This window comes from Carcharhinus amblyrhynchos, chromosome 27 (assembly GCF_965287045.1).
Source record: "Carcharhinus amblyrhynchos chromosome 27, sCarAmb.v2.hapA, whole genome shotgun sequence".
Taxonomy (NCBI): Eukaryota; Metazoa; Chordata; class Chondrichthyes; order Carcharhiniformes; family Carcharhinidae; genus Carcharhinus; species Carcharhinus amblyrhynchos.
Genome location: NC_137350.1, coordinates 21,755,949 through 21,778,355, shown reverse-complemented (window position 1 = coordinate 21,778,355; position 22,407 = coordinate 21,755,949). Strand labels below are relative to the sequence as shown.

The 22,407-nt window shown below is 42.2% G+C and overlaps 1 protein-coding gene across 1 annotated transcript; it reads left to right on the top strand.

The window, feature by feature from the left end:
• The first annotated feature begins 13,766 nt into the window (after positions 1-13,766).
• LOC145359067 (twist-related protein 2-like) lies at positions 13,767-17,373 on the top strand. The gene is made up of 2 exons (XM_080213442.1): positions 13,767-14,497; positions 15,902-17,373. The coding sequence occupies exon 1, from the start codon at positions 14,005-14,007 to the stop codon at positions 14,476-14,478; it is 474 nt and encodes a 157-aa protein (XP_080069568.1). The 5' UTR covers positions 13,767-14,004; the 3' UTR covers positions 14,479-14,497; positions 15,902-17,373.
• Positions 17,374-22,407: the final 5,034 nt, after the last annotated feature.

Sequence of the window (22,407 nt, the reverse complement as noted above, 5' to 3'; positions counted from 1 at the left end):
GGACTTTAGCAGTTTGACTGTTTTAAGTGTTGTCAGTTGATATTCTAACACACTGTGCAAAATGGCAGATTTGCAACTGCAGGTTTAAGACCGAATTCTGGAACTCAGTGACAGCGGCACTGGCCTGGGCATTTCTTCATGAAGGTATCCATGAGGTGTTATTGGCAGTGTAGGTTATGGCTGGGGCCTCACCACTGAATAGCTGAAGAAGACCAGTGATGCCTCTCTCCTCCCCGAAGCCCACCCCACACCAAAAAACAGAGCTTTTTATTATGACTCTGATGAACACTCTTAGACCAACTACTGTCCAATCTCTTTCATGGGTGAAACACCTTGGCATATTTTATTATATTAAGGAAACTGTTAAATTCAAGTTGTTGTTTCTATTGCCAATTTAATCTGTTTAGCAAAGAGGCAATTGGAAATTCACACCAAAAATAAACGTGTTAGTTGTTAATAAAATCATACATAAAATTTGTTCTTTTTATTTTGTAACTTATCAGGCAGATTGAGTGGGATTTTACTGTAGTTCCGAAACAGAAAAATCCCTGTGGTCTGTCCCTTGCCAGCTCTGATTCTCATGGTGGGCAGGGTGGTAGAATTCCAGCCAATATCGTGTTTCTGTCCTCATTTTTGTATTAAGGGGTACGCAACCAGGTAGGTAGATTGAAGTTACACATTAGCCATGATCATCTCCAGTTCCTAATCCCTTTGTGCTGGGACTGTAATGAAACTGAACATAAACTCTCAGGCATACTATGCTGATCATGTAGTGATGTTTGACAGGTATAGGGAACAAAAGTTTCAGTTAAAGTTTTACCTCAGCAGCAATATGCCTTATTTATTTCAGCCATTGTCCCTGGACTCTTTAAGGAACAGAACAACAGTGATGTGACATTAATGTCTGTAATTTACTCTAATTGTACGTGCAGAAAGAAATACTGCTCGAAGAGTCTAGATCTATACCTCTGTGTTATGGATTATTTTTTAATTTAATAAGTTGCACTGATTCAAATGTGCATTTCATTGCAAGGATTCATCCTTACTGTGAGGCATTTTTCAAAAACAAACACAATAAACTTATTGAATTAGTACATCTGAACAGCTTTGCAGTGGAACATTCAATGTGCCATTATTACAAGTAAAATGCTGACAACAGCTCAGATATAAATCAAAGGAAAGAACAGCTCTGAAGGATCAAAGTATAAAGGATGGTGTTTAATGAAGAGAAAGGCATGGTGGCACAGTGGTTAGCACCGCTGCCTCACAGAGCCAGGGACGGGGATTTGATTCCTGGCTTGAGTCACTGTGTGGCGTTTGCGCATTCTCCCCGTGTCTGTGCAAGTTTCCTCTGGGCGCTCTGGTTTCCTCCCACAGTCCAAAGCTGTGCATGGTAGGTGCATTGGCCGTGCTAAATTGCCCCTCAGTGACAGGGGACTAGCTAGGGTAAATGCATGGGGTTGTGGAGTTGGGCCTGGATGGGATTGTTGTTGGTGCAGATTCAATGGGCTGAATGGCCTCCAGCACTGTAGGATTATATGATGATTTGGTGAACACCTGTACCTGCCTTTGAAATGGATTTTCATAATCCATTTAACATTAATTATTTTCTTAATCTCCACAGTTGTATTTACTATATACTGAATAAGTCAATTTGGCTGCAACCTACAGAAGGTAAATTGGTAGCAGTATATGTCCTGTCGTGTGATCCTGTTGCACTGAACATTGTGCTAATGTAATACGAAAATAGATTTAAATTTCTCCAAATTAAATGTAATTCACAATTATGACAAACATTAAAAAATGCCATATAATTTTAGTCCGTTCAATATTGTCATAAGATTTTCTTTTTAACCAGTCATCTCATTTTCTTGCTGGGGTAACTCTGTTATATCCATTAATGGAATGTGGATGTCACTGGCTAGGCCAGAATTTATTTCCCATCTGTAATTGCCCTTGAGAAAGTGCTGGTGAACTGCCTTTTTGAACCACTGCAGTCCATGTGGTGTAACAGTGCTGTTAGGGATGTTCCAGGATATTGACCCAGCGGCAATATTGTTCCAAGTCAACATGATGAGTGATTTGGAGGGGAACTTCTAGGTGATTGTCATTGTTCTAGATAGTAAAGGTTGTGGATTTGGAAGATTCTGTCTGAATTGCTGCAGTGCATCTTGCAGATGGTATACTCTAATATCATCGTGCATCAGTGGTGGAGGGAGTAAATGCCTGTGGATGGGATGTCAATCAAGCAGACAGCTTTGACTATTATTGGAGCTGCACTAATCTAGACAAGGGGAGAGTATTCCATCACACTCCTGACTTGTGCCTTGTAGATGGTGGTGGACAGGCTTTGGGGAGTCATGACATGGGTTATCGCAGGATTCCCAGCCGCTGACCTGTTCTTGTGACCACAGAGTTTATGGTTAGTCCAGCTCAGTTCTGATGAATAGAAACCTCCAGGATGTTGCTAGTGGAAGATTCAGTGATGGTAATGCTATTGATTGTCAAGGAGCAATGATTGATTCTCTCCTGTTGGACAGGAAGGCTGTGCCCTCAAGTTGCTTACTATACTCTTATGATTCATAGAATCATAGAAACCCTACAGTGCAGAAAGAAGCCATTTGGCCCATCGAGTCTGCACCGACCACAATCCCACCGAAGCCCTATCCCGACATATTTACCCGCTAATTTATTTACTACACATCTCAGGACACTAAGGGGCACTTTTAACATAGCCAATCAACCTAACCTGCATATCTTTGGTCTGTGGGAGGAAACCAGAGCTTCCAGAGGAAACCCACACAGACACAAGGAGAATGTGCAAACTCCACACAGACAGTGGCCCAAGCCAGGAATCAAACCTACGACCCTGGAGCTGTGAAGCAGCAGTGCTAACTACTATGGTATCATGTCGCCCCCACATGGTTGGTTAGACCGCATTTGGAGTACAGCGTCCAGTTCTGGTCACTTTACTATTGGAAGGACTTGGAGACCCTGGAGAGAGTGCAGAGGAGGTTTACCAGAATGCTGCCTGGTATAGAAGGACTGGGTTATGAGGAAAGATTGGGGAAATTGGGGCTGTTTTCCTTAGAAAGACAGAGATTGAGGGGGGAGCTAATAAAGGTGTATAAGATAATGAGGGGGTATAGATAGAATAAACAGTGGCAGGCTTTTTCCTAGATTGGAGACAAATATCACGAGGCGCCACGGGCTTAAGGTGAAGAGGGGGGTGCGAGGTATAACTTGGATGCTAGAGGGAGGTTTTTCACACAGAGCGTCGTGGGAGTATGGAATGCACTGCCAAGTAAGGTGGTGGAGGCAGGCACGCTGGACTTGTTTAAGGTTTACTTAGATAGACACATGAGCAAAATATGGATGGAGGGTTATAGGAGACTGTTTTAAATAAGGTTCAGAGTCTTGGGACGTTCCTGGAAATAACTGTTACGTGTTGATGTTTTTCTCTTTTACTCCACAGGTGTGTCGGTTCACCTTGTTGTCTAACGAGGGGCATACACGCGATGGGTCTTGTGTGGGCTGCTCTTGGATGTTTTGAGAGTAGCCTAGTACTTCGTGCCATTTGTGTATGCTTAAACTGGACCAGCAGATGGGCACCATGACAGCTCAGTGACTATCACTGTTTGCTGTGCAGATACATGGATTTGGGCCAGTATCTGTGGGAGTTTGTGCATTCTCCCTGTGGTTGCGTGGGTTTCCTTCAGGTGCTCCGGTTTCCTTCCACACCCCAATGATGTGCTCTTTGGCTGATTGGTGCAACAAATTGTCCCTAAATTATTCTCCCCTTAATCTGGTTTCCAATGGGGGTACCACAATCATAGACATGGGTCAAGGGTGGAGGAGGAAAAGCACATTGTTAAAATGGCGGCACGGGCTCATTGGGCCGAAGGGCCTGTTTCCTGTGCTGTGTTGTTCTTTGTTCTTCGTTCACAGTGCTGGTAGGGAGGACGTGCGGTCAAATCCATTCCAGCTCCATTTTCAAATTTGCTGATGATACCAGTGGAGTGGGTCATATCTCAAACAATGATGCGAGAGAGTTATGGAAAGAGATAGAGAATCTGGTGAAATGGTGTGATGATAATAATCTCTCCCTCAGTGTCAGTTAAACGAAGGAGATTGTCATCGACTTCAGGAAATGTAGCAGAGGATGTGTCAACATCAACAATGACGAAGTGGAAATGGTTGAAAGCTTCAGGTTTCGAGGCGTTCTGGCCCCTCTATGTCAACACTATATAGGTAAAAAAGCCCACCAACACTTCTACTTTCTCAGGAGGCTAAGGAAATTCGGCACATCTACTACGATTCTCACCAATTTTTACAGATGCATGACAGAAAGCATCCTTTCCAGATGTAGCACAGCTTGGTATGTATCCTGCTCTGATCAAAACCACAAGAAACTATAAAGGGTTGTGAACATACCCCAGTCCATCTCGCCAACCAGCCTCCCATCCATTCACTCCGTCTACACTTCCTACTGCCTTAGAAAAGCATCCAGCATAATCAAGGATCCTACGCACTCTGGATATACTCTCTTTTCACCTTATTCTGTTGGGAAAAAGATACAAAAGTCTGAGGACACATACCAACTGACTCAAGAAAAGCTTCTTCCCCGCTACCATCAGACTTTTGAACAGACCCATCATATATTAAGCTGATCTTTCTCTTCACCCTATCTGTAACTGTAACACTATATTCTGCACATTCTTCTTTCCTTCTTCCCTATTATTGTGGGAAAATTACCACTTCGGAGTCAGACTGGAGATGCAACAGTGCAGTTTTATTGAACGAAGCTTCGTAGAGAAAAGGCACTGGCACTCCGCAGTGCTGGGCAGCCACCTTCTCTCAATGATACAATAGGAGCAGTCCATCTTTATATCCTTCACACAATAGGTGGACTGGACACTATTAACACATTGTTGTAATCAAATGGATGAACATCGTTTAACACATTGTTATGGACAGGTACAGATATGATCATTTCAACAGCACACTGTTCCATGAATGGATACATTTCCTCTTTATCAATGTCGTAGTTTCAGTCTATTCTTACAGTAATTGGTTTCCCTGCATTTATGCAACCCTGTTCCTACTTGTGGCTAATCTCCCTATCAGACCCCATTGTCCCAGGACTATCTTTACCTTTTAAGGTGCCTGGCTTCCTGCAGCATTTGTTCCCTGTACGTTTAATTCAAGTAACTGTCTGTCCTGTGGTTTAAATTTCAAGTAGTTGTCTGTGTTGAAAGTCAGTGCCTGCTTAATGCCTTTTAACTCTTCATGTGCTGGGCAGCTATTTTTATGCTAGGTATCCTTCTTTATGATTTTTTTCATTACACTATGTACTCTATGAATGGTATGTTTTCTCAAATAGTGTGCAAGAAACAATTCTTTTCACTGTATCCCAATACATGTGACAATAATAAATCAAATCAAATTGGTCATTGTGTAATGTTACTTGCCACTAGTTAGCCCAAGCCTGGATATTGTCCAGGTCTTGTTGCATTTGGGCATGGACTTCATAATTTTATATCTTTCTGTAAGAACCCCCCTCATTCTTCTAAATCCCAATGAGTACAGTCCCAAGCTACTCAGTCTCTTCATAAACCAACCTTCTCAATTTCAGGACCAACCCAGTGAATCTCCTCTGCACCCCCTCCAGTGTCAGTACAACTTTTCTCAAGTAAGGAGATCAAAACTGCACACATTACTCCAGGTATGGCCTCACCAGAATCTTACACAACATAACCTCCCTGTTCAGTCCATCCTTCTGGCAATGAATGACAGAATTCAATGTCCTTGTTAATTGCCTGCCACACCTGCAAACCAACTTTTTATGATTCACGCACAAGGACACCCAAGTCTCTCTGTGCAGCAGCATGCTGCAATTTTTTACCATTTAAATAATAGTCCATTTTGCTGTTCTCCCTACCGAAATGGACGACCTCACATTTACCAACATTGTACTCCATCTGCCAGACTTTTGCGCACTCACTTAAAATCACTTAAATATCCCTCTGCAGATTTTCAGTGTACTCTGCACACTTTGCTCTACCACTTATCATAGTATCATCTGGGAATTTTGACACACTAACATTCCCCCAATCATCTACGTAAATTGTAAACAATTATGGTCCCAACACTAATCCCTGAGGCACACCACTAGTCACTGATCGCCAATCAGAAAACACCCATCTATCCCCACTCTTTGCTTTCTGTTAGTTAACCAATCCTCTATCCATGCTAAATGCATTACCCGTAAACACTGTGCACCTTTATCTTGTGCAGCAGCCTTTGGTGCAGCACCTTGTTGAATGCCTTCTGAAAATCCAGATACACCACATCCACTGGTTCCCCATTGTCCACTGCACACATAATGTCCTCAAAGAATTCCAATAAATTAGTTAAACATGACCTGCCTTTCATGAACCCATGCAGCATTTCTTTCTATTTCTTTTTCTCTCTGACTAGTTAATACATCTTTACTATTTCCCTTAAGTACTCCTTGTGGCAGCAAGTTCCATATTCTCGCCAAACTTTGGGTAATGATGTTTCTCCTGAAATTCCTATTGGAATTATTGCTGACTATTTAGCATTTCTGACCTCTAGTTTGGGACTTCTCCACAAGTGGAAACACTTCCACTGCATCTTGCATAATTTTAAAAACTTCTATTTGATCTACCTTCAAACTTCTCTTTCCTTAAGAAGAGTATAAGTGCATCATTCCAGGACAATCTTTAAGAGTCTTTTTTGTAGCTTTTTCACTGTCTTTGTATCCTTTCTGCAATATGAAGGTCAAAGTTAATTTATTAGTCACAAGTAGGCATATATTAACACTGCAACTGAAGTTTTCCATTACTTGATTTGATTGGATTTATTCTCAGCCTGCCACTCTTATTTAAACAGTAAGTATAAATCTCATTAGACAAATATTAGGCAGTGCAGTATTTAAAGGATGTGGATAATCTTAATGAAGTTACTGTGAAAATCCCTGAGTTGCCACACTCTGACAGCTTTTCGGGTACACTGAAGGAGAATTTAGCATGGCCAATTCACCTAACCCACACATCTTTGGACTGTGGGAGGCAACTGGAATACCCAAAGGAAACCCACACAGACACAGGGAGAATGTGCAAACTCCACACAGACAGTGACCCAAGCCGGGAATCGAACCCGGGTCCCTGGCGCTAAGAGACAGCAATGCTAACCATTGTGCTGCTCAATCATATATGGAGATAGAACAATATGCAATATGGAAATCTAACTATGGTTTGTTGCAAGTTTAATATAGTATTTTTTCCCCAATTCTTTTTCTCCAGAAATATATCCCATTGCTTAGTTTATCTTCACCAAAAACTCTTATTACCAGTGGCACAAGTTTTAGTGATTGGTGTAACCATACGCCTCAATCCCTCTGCTTCTCTGCCCCATTTAGACTTATAGTATCTAAACAGGAGATGACTTTCTTATTTTTCCTACCAAAATGTACCATCATACACACCTGTATTCGAATGAATTTGCTCCTTACACACCATTCTACAAGTTTATTGTCTTCTTGTATTCTATCACAGTTTTCCCAAGTTAACTGTGCCCCAAGCCAAATTTGATGTCATTGGCAAATTATGAAGTTGTAGGAGTCCTAATCATTGATATAAATTGTTAACATCAGCGATCCCAACACCAATCACCAGAGACCACCTTATGTCAGGCTAAATAATCAACTTTCACTCCGCTCTGTTTCTGTTTCGTTTTGCATTTGACTACATGTCTTATGACTCCACATGCTCTGACCTTAGTCATGAGTCTACTATGCAATACATTATCGAAGGCCTTTTGAAAGCTCAAATCTATTACAGCTACTACATTATCTACTCAAAAACAGAAAATGCTGGAAAATCAGCAGCTGTGGAGACAGAATAGAGCAAAGTTTCAAATCAGAATGACCCTTCATCAGGGCCTTTTGCCTTTATCCCTTGTCTATTGTCTGTACTAATTCTTCAAATAGTTTAGGAGGAGCTAGGTCCAGTATGACATTCCCTTTTAAAATTGATGCTTCAATTGTATTTTGGTGTTTAAATGTTATATTTTGAGTTTCTGGATATTTAGTGATTCCATGGATTAAACTATAATCCAAAGATAATACAGTGGCACAGTGGCTAACACTGCTGCCTCGCAGTGTCAGGGAGCTGGGACAGCGCCAGGGATATGGGTTCAATTCCCAGCTTGAGTCACTATCTGTACGGAGTCTGCATGTTCTCCCTGTGTCTGTGTAGGTTTCCTTCGGGAGCTCCAGTTTCCTTCCACAGTCCAAAAGACATGGTTAGGTGCATTGGTCAAGCTAAATTCTCCCTCAGTGTACCGAAACAGGTGCTGGAGTGTGGAAACTAGGGGATTTCACAGTACTTCATTGCAGTGTTAATGTAAGCCTACTTGTTACACTAATAAATAAACCTTAATAATTTGTAATATTTTTGAAATATTTGAAAGGTTGACCTTACATTTCTCTATTCAGTAATATAACTGTTGCTCTACTAATCGTACCAATAAGTGATTGCCTCCCCACACCACCCAGACAGACGATGCCTGGATAAAAACATTTTTCTTCATCTTCCCTTTAATCTTTCTACCAATCACTTCCAAATCTGTGCCCCCTCTTAGTCACTGACCTCTCTGTTCCAGATGACTGCCTGTGTGGAGTTTGCATATTCTCCCTGCAGGTCTCCAATTTCCTCCCATGTCCTTCCCATCCATTCTATCCAGGCTCTTCACAGTTTTGTGTGTCACAATTGAATCTCCCCTCAGCCTCCTCTGTTCCAAGGCGAACACCCCCAGCCTACCCGATATTTCCTCATAGCTGCAATGTTCTAGTCCTTGCAATATTCTAATAAATTTCCCTCTCCAGTGCAATTACATCCTTTCAGTAATGAAATGGCCAGAACAGCACCCTGTAATCAAATTGTGATTTAATAATGATTTATACAGTTCCAGTTTAACCTCCCTACTCTTACATTCTATACCTCGAATAATAAAAGAGAGGATTCCATTTACCTTCTTAACCATTTTATCGACCTGGCCTACTACTTTTAGGGATCTGTGGACATTCATTCCGAAGTCCCTCACTTCCTCTATGCCTCTCATTTACTGTGTAATCATTTGCCCTGTTTGATCTCCCCAAACGCATCACCTCATACTTCTCTGGGTTCAAGACCATTTGTTACTTTTCTGTCCACCTGACCTGTCCATTGATATCTTCCTGCCGTTTACAGCAATCCTCCTCCCTATGGACCATGCTGCCAATTTTTACGTTGTCTACAAATTTCTTAGAATTATAGAATCGCTACAATGCAGGAGGAGGTCACTTGGTCCATGGAGCCTGCACCGACAACACCCAGGCCCTAACCCCATGTATTTTAAACTGATAATCTCCCTCACACCAAAGATTAATTTAGCATGGCCAATCCAATCAGAGTTGCGCTATAACATACTTAACTGCGATCACTATTACCAAAATGCTCCTCTTTCCATCTGCCTGGCTCATTATCTAAAGCTCTGTCCAGAACCACACACTTTCCTGTTGGACTAGTTACTCATTGACCGAAAAGTTTCTCCTGAATTCACCTGAAAAATTTTGTTTCCTCCGCTCCTTTCACACTAGAACTATATCCATTATTTACTGGGGTAGTTAAAATCTCCCACAATTACTGCCTTCGCACTTGTCAATGATTTGCCTACATGTTTGCTCTTCTAACTCCCTCTACTGTTTGGAGGTCCAAAGTACAATCCTGGTAATGCAATGCCCCTTTTTTATTTCTAAGCTCAATCCATGTGGCCTCAGTTGACGATCCTTCTGTCATATCATTCCTCCTCACAGGTGTGTTTACTTATCTACACAAAATTGCCATTCCCCCTCTCTCCTCCCTCAAGGGAGGAGATGGCCTAGTGGCATCATCACTAGATTATTAATTCAGAAACTCAGCTAATGTTCTGGGGAACCATGTTCAAATCCCCCCACTGTAGTTGGTGGAATTTGAATCCCTACAGTGCAGAAAGAGGCCATTTGTGCATCACAATTGTATCTCCCCTTACAGGTCCAGTTTAACCTCCCTGCTCTTACATTCTATACCTCGAATAATAATAAAAAAAGGTTGCCATTCTTTAAGCTATGTTTCTGCAAAGACTAAGATATCGTACTGCCATGTTTCTATCTGTACCCTCAGCTTGTCTGCTTTATTTGCTATGCCCTTGAGCACTGCCACTTTTTAAAATGTTATTTGCTGTTTCTCTGCTTCTCAGGCTCAGACAATAACCTTCTGCCTTCTAGTTCCATTTCTTGATTTTGCCCCACTTGGCACCTACCCTCTGCTTCCCAACCCACCCCCTCCAAAATTTGTTTAAACTCTGCCTGACAGCACTAGCAAAGCCCCTGGCAAGGATATTCGAGATGTGGAGATGCCAGCGTTGGACTGGGGTAAACACAGTAAGAAGTCTCACAACACCAGGTTAAAGTCCAATTGTAACCAAATGAACCTGTTGGACTTTAACCTGGTGTTGTGAGACTTTAACTAAGCATTTTCAACCCAGTTGTATTGAGTGTAAACCACCTGGCTTGTACACGTTTCACTCCCTCAGAACTGGCCTCAATGTCCCTGGAATTGAAGCCCCAGCATTCCTGCATCATCTTTCCAACCACACAATCATCAGGTCCAAACTGCTACATTCAAGCTCACTAACATGTAGCACTGGTAGTAATTTGGAGATTACTAGCTCTGATGTCTTGCTTTTTAATGTCTTACCTAGCCCACTTTAATCTGCTTTCAGGAACAAATCCCTATTTTTACCTACATCAGTGGCACCAACGTGAAGCACAACCTCTGCCTGTGCATCATCCCTAATATGAATGTCCTGCAGCTATGCTCAGATAACCTTGACGGAGGCAGCAGAGACACAACAGACCATATTAGAGTCATGTTGGTGAACACAGAAATGTCTATCTATTTCCCTAATTATTGAATTCCCTTGCACTATTTCTCCTCCACTCCTCTTCCTTCCTACCTGTGTAGCTAAGCACCCCCCCGCCACGCCCCCAGTGCCCCAAATTTGACTCTTGCTGCACACTCCCAAGAAACATCATCCTCACCACTGTCCAAAATGGAAAACCAGTTTATAGAAAAGCAAAATACTCCAGATGCTGGAATCCAAAATAAAAAGAGAAAATGCTGGAGAATTGTAGCAGGTCTGACACCATCTATGGAGAAAGAATAGAGCCAATGTTTCAGATTTGTAAGATCCTTATTAGAAAGCCAGTTCATGAGTGAGATTGACTCAGATGACTCCTGCACGCTTTGTCTGGTCCTCCTAAACTTTCTGATGGTCACCCCTTCCCTGTCAGCCTGCGCACCCCTAACCTGCAGCGTGACCATCTCTCCAAGTGTGCTATCCACTTAGTTCTCAGCCTCATGGATGTGACACATCTGATGGCGTGAACCCAGAGTTCAAGTTTTTGCAGCTGGAAACACATCCTGCAGATGTGTCAACAAGACCACGAAGTATTCATGACTTCCCACATGCCACAAGAGGCATATCAGTGAGGGGTGCCCTGCCAGACCTTAACCTCACTTTTAAGCTAGTTTCAAGTAGAATTACACATTCTTACTCACCAATCAGCCCTTCATGCTGCTCTCCTGTAGGTAATTAAGGGTTAATTAATTTTTTTTTATTATGCAGTTATTTATACGTAGTCCTGTAAAGTGGATACTAACTAACCAATCAGCTTACAACTTGAGATGTACTCTGCTGCTTGGAGATAAAGGTGGAAAATTCACCAACTAATGGAGGCTGAAAAAGGTGAAAAAAGAACCTCCCTCCCCCACTCACCAAACTCCCCACCCCTCACTCACCAATCTCCCTCCCTCCACCACCTCACCAAACTCACCCCTCGCTCAAACTTCTCCCCCACTCACCAAACTCCGCCCCTCTCACTCACCAAACTCACCCCCCCCTCACCAAATTCCCATCTTCACACTCCGTCCCCAGGCTGCATTCCAATTAAATAAAGCTAAACAAATCTTTTGTTGCTCCAACCAACTAACCTCAAGTCCTGAAATGCACCTTGATAGGACAACATAATGTTAGTCTTCATTTGAAACGGTTAATTTTTTTTCAGCAGCTTTTTAAAACAAAGTTGTTCTCGGGAGGTGGAGGACATTAGCAAGCCACTGCCCACCCTTAATTACCCTGTAGTTGGTTTAATGCAATAATACATGAAATCAGTCCCATCTGTCCGGTCCAGTGGTTAGAGTGATCATTAAAGCTTTTAATGACACTTTGTGAAGAACGGACTGTTCTGACCAACATTCCTCCCTCGGCCAGCGTCACCCAAAATACAAATTGACTGGCCTTTTGCTGCCTGTGCGATCTTGCTGTGCCAAGTTGTCCCTGTCACTCCCCCGGTGTGCTGCAGCGTCCACAGGCAGTTTTGAAAAGTGAGACAAAAAGACGCACAAACCCTCTCTACCTCTCCGATCACCACCTACCGGTTGCCAGATGCAGCTTCTTATCCTGAACGGACGCCAGGGGACGCGGTTATCTACATAGAGATGATGAATGGTTAAACACGATAAAATGTTAAGTTTCCATTGTCTAACCTTAGACCACGTCCAGTGGTTCAGAAAAAAAAACATACATTCCTCTAGAATTTGTTTGAAAAAAAATCATTACTATCTCTTCTGCAATTGCCAAAACAATTCTGTAATAAAACAACACGGGATTAAGGCTGGGAGGGGCTAGCTATTTGAAATTAGATTTTCCCTTTTTTCAAGGTGGATTGTCTCAAGTATAAAATTAAAGTTTATTTATTAGTCACAAGTAAGGCTTACATTAGCACGGCAAAGAAGTTATTGTGAAATACCCCTCCAGCTCTTCTAACAACCTAACATGGGACGATGCCCCCAGTGCACAACGTGAGAAAAAAAAGGCGCAGAGACGTTATAAAAGTCTATACTCCACACTGCAGAGTTTTGCAGCTAAAAACTCACTTTAATCATTGGAGTAGGCCAAAAAATACATGCCTTGAAACCCACGGCATGAGAGAGAGTGTTAAGTTGCATTTTCCATTTAGGATGCCCAGAACCAGAAATGAAGTACACTGATTCACAGTTTGCAGCGGGATAATCCAGAACTTTCCTGTGAGCCGTCTTTTCACCGAGGGTAAAATTCCACGAACATAACTCACACACTGATAGTCAGCAGAAGAACATTATAAAGAGAGCACTTCATTCCTGCAAGAAGTTTTTCAACGCGACATCAGTATCCAAAACAAATTTTCCCCCCCAAACCTGCAACCAAGCGGTTAAAGTTTAACCAGAAATATACTTCAACAGTCCCCGGAATTTAATAAATTCGATACAAGCAACTGTTCCTGCGTGGGGATTTTTAAACTATTGTTACCAATGCGTTACTTTTCCTCCCGATGTAGCCAGCAGCTGGCACAGCGAGTTTTGCAAAAAAAAATCTCGTTACATGAAACGTTTTGTATCCGTCTAGGATTCCAAAAAAATATCCTTTAAGATCAACTTTTCGCTTTGGAAAAAAATGGGAGTTGATCCGCGGGCTGATTTTATACAGATGTTAGTGGGTGTTTTCTTTAACCGTTTGCCAAAAGAATACTCCCACTCATTATAGGGAATGTGGCCCAATCAGTTCTGAGCTTCCCCAGGATGTGGGCCCTCGCACGGATCATGAAAGCTAAAACCCCCCACGAAAACACTGAAAGGCAGAAAGAAGTATTAGGACCACTGGGGACTAAAGTTGCCCAGGCACGTTTGTAAGTTTGTTTGTTTTTTTTCCCGTGTGTGTGTAACAAATTCACAATTTCTGTTTATAGAGACTAGTTATTATTTTACTGTCTCTCTTTCTCTCTCTCGCACACACACACACACACACACACGCTCCTTTCCGAGTGCAATCCTCTAAAGAGATATTTTGTTTGGGCTCAACATGCAAGAGGATTCCAATTCCCCGTTCTCTCCCGTGGACAGTTCCAGTAACAGCGAGGAGGAGCAGGATTCGCAGCAGAAGAGGAATGGCAGGAAGAGGCGCTCTGGCCAGAGATCTCAGAGGCCTACTGCTGGTAAGAAAGGGATGAAGATTTCCCCCCTCGCCCAGAGCCTGGAGGACATTCAAACTCAGAGGGTGGTGGCCAACGTGCGGGAGCGCCAGAGGACGCAGTCCCTGAATGATGCCTTTGCCACCCTCCGCAAAATCATCCCCACTCTGCCCTCGGACAAACTGAGCAAAATCCAGATCCTCAAGTTGGCCACCAGGTACATCGACTTCCTCTATCAGGTGCTGCAGAACGACGAGATGGACAGTAAGGTGACCAGCTGCAATTATCTGTCACACGAGAGGCTCAGTTATGCCTTTTCCGTCTGGAGGATGGAGGAATCCTGGCCCCTGTCGGCTGGACCTTAGCACCCGGGCTGCTGACCAGGTAATTTGTCAGGGCCCTTTGTACCAGTGAGGGGGTGGGGTGGGGGGAGACTAAAATCGCGTCCGTTGTTTCCACTGATACGTAAACAAAAATAGACAGCTGTACGGCCTGACAGCCACATGTAAAACTGCAAATGTCCAGGCGTTTAAACAAACATCCAGCAATGATAAAGCTTCTTTCATCCCGACTTGAAGCGTTACCAGCTGCAACGCTATTTCTTTACTGCCTCTCTTTCCTGTCGTACCAGAATGTGTATATTTTCCTTCGCTGCTTGGAATTTTGCTTTTATATATAAATATAAGATATATCCCCTTCTGCGTAACATTTTTCCTCTTTGTAATGTATTTCTTCTTCACTGTAATCCCCCCCAAACACACACACACACACACACACACCGGCTCTATGAACAAGGCTTTTAATGATAAATAGTTTGATCAATCAACTGATGTCAATTTGTGAAAGTCAGCAAGTGGGCCACAATCTGGATTTGTAATCCCTTCTCTCTCCGCTCGCGCCCCCCCCCCCCCCCCCCAGCCCCCGTCATGACTATTTATTGGATGTGGCCCCCGCCGTAGCCTGAAAGAGAGTTTAAGCAAACATTGGGAAGAATGCGACCGTTTCTTACAGGCACATAACGCCCCCCCTCCAAAAAATGTTTAGTAAAATGTGAATTTTATAATCACCATGCATCCAAATGAATCTGCTCACTAGACACACACAAGGTCTCTCTCTCACACACACAGATACATACATACACACAGACTCAGACACACACAAGGTCACTCTCACACACGCACAAACACAGATTCACACACTTACAGATACATCCCTACATTCACACACACAAGGTCTCTCACACACACAAACACACGGACTCAGACACTTACAGATACATCCATACACACACAGACTCACACACACATACACACACGGTCTCACACACGCACAAACACAGATAAACAGACACAGATACACACATACAAGATAGACAGACACACACACGGTCTCTCACACACGCACAAACACAGACTCACACACACAGGCAGATTCTTACAGACACACAGGTTCAGGCACACATACTGTTAAATATGTTCTCACTCACAAATTCTTCTAGGAATATTTTTAACAATATTGTGTTTAATTTTACTTCATAAGGAATACTTGTAAATAATGAAAATAAATAATTGTAAAAGATGTAGAAAGATATAAATAATGTAAGGAAATAGATATAGATATAGATGATGTGAAGAAATTGGCGTAAATAATAGGATTCATGCTTTTTTTAATAACACTGTAGAGATTTTCAAAGGCGCCCAGTCACAGGCTGGGAAGTTCGAATTCACTTGGGGTAATTTTTTTTGTCCACTTCTCTATGATCCAAACCATTCTTCCTTTGACTTCCAGGCACATTCATCTGCAACGTGGGATCTCTGTACAAGTGCATCAGGAGCATTTTAAAGTTGGTCTAGCGTAAGCAAAAGTCAAGAGCACTTAAATACCAGGCTGGGGCTATGGACGTGAGAATACCTAGAAATATACTGGGACACCAGACAAGCGTTAGTCTGTGGATCCAATGTTATCTATTTATTTGCATGCATTCCGCAAAGCTTCGAACTCCACCGTATATCGTGTGGCGGGACTGGAAAATGTGTTTTTGTTTAAAATAAGGAAGAAAATCGCAGACTAAGAGATATAAACACAGAGCTTTGTTGTGAAATATTATTTTTTATATTTTAATTGTAAACGGAACTTTATTTCCGGAGAAGGAGCTCTGAACGTTGTGAACCGACGTATTATTTTAAGAAAAGTTATATGGCGTTCTGTGTTTTATAATAAATGCACATGGCAAAGTTTTACCAAGATTTTGTGTGTTTTGCAGTCGAGTTTTTGGTGAATTTATAACTCCCTGGGGAGCAGTGAGGTAGTGGATCGTGAAATAAATATTCTCCTCAAACAGAAGTCAGATGCTTAATAACCTTCAAGCAAGATGAATGCTCCATATATTTAAAATAGCGACCTCTCTATACAAACCAGACAAATATATTGCACAGTTTAAAATATGTTACAACTATATATATGTTATATATATATATGTAATATATATAGTTTCAGTTTTGATTGAGTTCCTTGCAATATTGTGTATTTCAGATAATCTTTTTAACGATTAAAGTCCTGGAGCAAAAAAAAATCTCATCTTTAATACAAAGGAGACAGGCTGGAAACTGAGTGCTCGATTTTTATTTGTTACCCGATGTCTTTCTCCAAAAAGTTAGTTTATTACAAAAAAAGGTCTGTTTTTGCAACCTCCCAGAATATTTTATTTAGAAATCCGTTCTTCGGAGCCCTGATGTGTTGATGTGGCCCGTTGTATTATCGGGATTCTTTCTTCCAAATGCTACCTTTCTCCACCGCCTCCCTCCCCCCAGTCAAACTTTTATAAAACTTCATTCTCTAGATTACGTTTGGCCTGTGGCCCCCAACAAGCAACAAACGGCAGAGCCTGTTTCCCGGCGCAGGTGTAGATGTGGGATTTCACTCAAATCTCACCGACAAAGTCACTGAACGAAGCGAGAACAAAAATAAAGGAAGAAGATTGTGGTGGTGAGATGGAAAGGAAGAAAGCAAAGTTGGATGGGGGGGGGGGGGGAGCGAAATCAGCCAAAACAAAATGTAGCGGGTTGGTTCCTCACCCAGAGAAGGGGGTAGAAAGGAACGGAGACACAGGATATTCCTCAAACCATCACAACATTTAAAAACTCTACGAATCAAATGCGGTTTCTACCAAACTCCTGCTCCATCCAGTCAAATCGAGTCACGATTGTAAAGGAAATTCGGATTTGCTTTTAATCGCACATATTTTTATAACATTAAAAATGCAATAAAATTCAATGCTACTTTGAAAGTACAGAAATAATGATGTTTTTATTGTTCATTTAGCGATTCCTGTTAAATATTGGGGTTACTCTGTGAATTATTAGGCGCTATTTTGGAGTTTTGTAATGCGTTATGATACAAAGCACAAATAATTGTAATCTAAGCAGGGGTGAACTGTGCGCTCAATCCAGTATCTAATGGCAAAGTTTAGAGGCATACTGTTATTATAGGGGTCGGCCACCCTGGTTTAGTGCGCAATTCCAAGATGCAATTTGCGCAACTTTGCGAATAAATGCCGCAGTTTGATAGAATCCAATGTTCCGATTTCAGCTATTTCTTGTAAAGATGGGAGAGGAATTTCTCTAGCACTAACCTGCAGAAGGTTTGCTCCCTCTCTCTGACCTAAAGCCTAATAGGGTGGCACCAGCACTGCTGTCTCACAGCGCCAGGGTTCAATTCCCGGCTTGGGTCACTGTCTGTGTGGAGTCTGCAGATTCTCCCCCTGTCTGATTGGGTTTACTCCGGTTTCCTCCCATAGTCCGGGTTAGGTTGATTGGCCATGCTAAACTCACCCTTAGTGTCAGGGGGGTTAGTAGGGGAAATGTGTGGGGTTAGGGGAATAGGGCCTGGGTGGGATGTGGTCGGTAGAGATTCGATGGACCGAATAGCCTCCTTCTGCACTGTAGGGATTCAGGAGCAGTTCAACACACAATGAAGAACACACACACGCACAGCCTTCCAAACACACAATCCCTCTCTCACACACATACACTTTTCAAAATATATTACCACTTGCAGGGTTCTTAATGGATTCTCTCACTCAATCATCTCAAAGAATAAAGGTTTCAAAGTACATCGAAATCATACAGAAACTTCTGAATCCACACACAGGCTCAGACACTGAAATCCTACAATTACATGTCCCATCTCGGAGATTGACATCCGGTTCAAGATAACTTGAATTGCCTATCGCGTTTGTTCATCTTTCTGATCACAGTGAAATTCACCAAGGCAAAAATAAAAATCAGCAGACAGCCATCATGAGGAGATTGGGTTTGTTTATTCTTGACAGTTGAGATAATGAGAGGAAATTCTCTCCCCCAAAGACAGGACAATTGTATTCCATCTGCAACTTCACTTTCTCCTCAACATGTGGTCACCTTCTGGCAAGTAGAAAAGATGTTCTTTTTCATCATCTTATTGATTTCGAATGGGGGGGGGGGGGTGGGGTGGGGTTGTGAGGAGCCCGAAAAAAAAGACGCAGTTTAAAATGCAAAGCCCGGCGTGTGGGATACCCAGAGCAACAAATAAAACAAATGCACTTATTCGAGTTCATTCCGGGCCTCGTGAAGGGTGTTAGTTGTCGCTGCTCTGTGAAAGTCAGTGGCTTCAGAAAGAGCTCACTATGGATTTTGATAAGGAATGAGCAGTCACTGCAGGAGACGAGAGGCAAGGGAGACAGACAGACAGGAGAGAAACAGGGGGTGATTGGCTAAGAAATGTTTCACTCCTGTATAAAAAGGGGAAAAATGATGTGGCGATGTCGGCGTTAGACTGGGGTAAACACAGTAAAAAAGTCTCAAAACACCAGGTTAAAGTTCAACAGGTTTATTTGCAGCAAACGCTAAAGAATGGCGTTTGCTACAAATAAACCTGTTGGACTTTAACCTGGTGTTGTGAGACTTTTTACTAAAGGGGAAAAAAAACAGAGAAAATGCGAATCATTCCCAGCCGCTGCACATACACTGCACCTTTTGATGTTCTTTAAGCACTGGGAGCTTCTCCGTCCTCTCCCAGCGCCCCTGGCTACGAGGGAGGCGGTGGGTGACTTCCCCCAAAGCGACGGGAGCAAAAATCTAAGGAAGTGGAAGGTCGGGGAGGGGGGAATATCAGAGCGGTGAGGGCAGCATTGTAAACATAGCGTTTGACAGGGAGAGAGAGTTATTTCTAAATGGGAAGAAATTACACAGAGGGTCGAGCTTAGAGCAGAGAGGAAAATGGCAAGGTGGGGCTGGAGCTGAGTTTATGTGGGGTGGGGGGTGAAATGATACATTGCCCTCTCTCTTCTCCGGGGACACAGCAGAATTTGATAATCTTTATTAAAGTGCACTGACAATATCCCTGGACAGACGAGTTGAGCTAAATCATCTCCGAGGAGTTTAGGTTACACAATATCAAGGCTAAAGGCCCCTCAATAAACTGTAATTTGATTTATTTTATACGACGGGTTACATCCGGAATTAAGACAATGTTTGCTCACTCTGATTTGAGTTGAGATAACCCACCACCCCCTCCAACTAGCCAGAATGATCGCCTATTATGTCAAATAATTTTTCTCCCCTACATCAGTCTGTAAGAAAAGTCACGACAGTATTTCTGTTAATGATGTTTCAGTTTAATCTATAAATCCTCAAATTCTCCAGTCGCACTGAGTTTGGAGTCGGTAGATGAGGACAAGTGTGCACTAGCTACATCTAGTGGTGCGATCGGCCACTGCGCCCAGCCGCATCGACTATAATGAGCCCGGCAAAATAAAGTTGCAGATGTTGCAATTCTGATTTTAATGAAATAGGTCGAAATTAATTTGCCCTCAGAGATCACCTTAAAGCACAAAGACTCCGCTAAAAGTCAAACAGCTGCAAAGGATTCTGAGTAACTGCAATAACATTCCTTTTCCCCCCATCTCTCTGTCGATTTTTTTTCTCTCTAAAAGTTGCAAAATGGTCAGGATCTCAAATGAACACACGCAAAAATCCCCCCTTCCTTGTTATTAAAAGGTACGATACACTTTCAATAAAATAAAAATCAAGTTGATGAACAGAAGCGGGTCAATCGCCGCTCAAAATTCACGTTGCTTAAATTAAAGTCCAACAGAGAAAGTTGGCTTTCTATAAACCACCTCCCTCCTAAAAATGCAAAAAAAATTACATTCGACATGCTAACTGCGGCTTCACAATTTCCAGCATGGATAAGCAGAGGCACAAATGATAAGTGGTCACTATGTCATTTCCATTGTAAATAAAGCGGTATTTGCACTTGGAGAGTTAACACTCAAAACAACCCGCTTCCAAACAACGAACTCAATAAATAAAACACCAAACAACTGCATTTTCCATTTCAGTGCAAATAAACCAGAATGATTCAGGTGTAAAAGTGCTTTCAATTTTTGCTAAAGGAAAGTGTCCTCCAATCTTAGATTAAACAATAAGAATAATTGACAATTAATGGTAAGTGAAAATTCTTCCCTTTTGGGTGGTTAATTCACGGGTACAGTTACTGAAGAAAGATTAATGTCAAATTCTCTCTACAAATGTCACCAGTGGAAGGAACGTGACCGCGACAGTGAGATGGGAAGGCGAATATTTCTAATAGTACCTAACGGGAGTCTTGGTGATACAGTTACCTGTTGAAAAATACTGTTTGTGAATTTGCTACACTCGCATCTCGCCTTAATTCGATATCAAACTTTATTTTGTTTTTTTTCCCGAAGCCGGCTTGTCCAAAGCAGGAAAACGTAAGGTTGACACAATTCACCGAAAACAAAACTGCCCAAGTCTAAAACAGGAGTGCCGCTCTTTTCCTGCCACATGCTTCCAGGCTGGTTGATTGGGTACATATGTGCTCTTTGTCCCTGAGCTACTTAACAGAGATCAAAGCCATCAGAAACCTCTCTTTCAACTAAGTACAGAACAGCATGAATTGTTTATGGGGTGTTTTTATGACCGAATCTATTATTTCACTGCAAATCCAACCCTGTTAAGATTACCCTTTGTGAAGAGTGCGATTAGAAAAAAATTGTAAACTACTAACTTTTAAAAAACAAATGCTCAATGTAACTCTACATTCACTTGTATTTTTTAAATGGTGACTTAACTTTATTTTTCAAAGTTTAATTCAGGTCAGCCCGGTTCTCCCAGTATTCAAAGAATATTTGTAATCTCCTGATAAGATGGTAACGGTGGAAGAGCTTTCCTCCTCGCTGGTGGAATGGTTCGGCCTTTGAGGGTTTGGCCTGATTTCAAGTATGCATTTGATGAAATCATAGATCACAACACTTTAAAAGGAGGTTACAGCGAAGCTCACTCTTTCAGATCTAAATATGTTTGCACTTAAAAGCGTTTTCATTCCGTGACATGCAAAACATCAGGCCCTAGCTGCATTTTTAAACCTCACTTCATACTGCGCTCTTTGCACCTTCCCTCCCCTTGCCTTCTTTCCGATACCGTACCAATGTACTAATCAAATCACTGTGTGGACAGGCATCGTGGCTGCTAGTGGAGTCTACCGATTCTCAACAGCTGATTGTAAACCATTGCACTGAACTTCACTGGGACCCAGACTGAAGTGTCAATGATCCTAAGATCAAGAGTTATTTACCAAATATTGTCAGGATAACGGCATCCCTCGTTGAGCGAATTCACCAGCAAATCTGAGACTAAACCAGATTGGTTCCAGCTTTAATGCTCGGTTTGCGTTGAATTAATTGATCTAACCTGGGGCAATGGAGCAAATGGCGCAGTGATCCCGAAATTAAAAAAGGAACAAAACAGAGATGATTCCCCCCCTCCTGACCGATATCTAGTGGTTCCTATTGGAATGTACAGGGGTGTGTGTGTGTTCAGGGCTGACTCAACTGACTCAAGAACCTCTCCTTCCCTTGCGCCACCAGACTTTTGAATGGACCAAAGCATATATTAAGCGGATCTTTCTCCACATCCTAGCTGTAACTGCAACACTATATTCTGCACCCTCCCCTTTCCTACTCCCCTATGTACTTTATGAACGGTATGCTTTGTCCACCAACTGACTCAAGAACAACTTCTTCCCTGCTGTCGTCAGACTTTTGAATGGACCTACCATATATTAAGATAACCTTTCTCCACATCCTAGCTATGAGTGTAACATTGCATTTTGCACCCTCTTTTTTCCTTCTCCCCTCTGTGCTCTATGAATGGCAGGCTTTGTCTGTATAATGTGTGAAAACAATACTTTTCACCATACCAGTACACATGACAATAATCAATCAGATGTACAAA

Coding starts and splice junctions, on each gene's coding strand:
- LOC145359067 (XM_080213442.1), top strand. CDS start 14,005: ATGCAAGAGGATTCCAATTCCCCGTTCTCTCCCGTGGACAGTTCCAGT.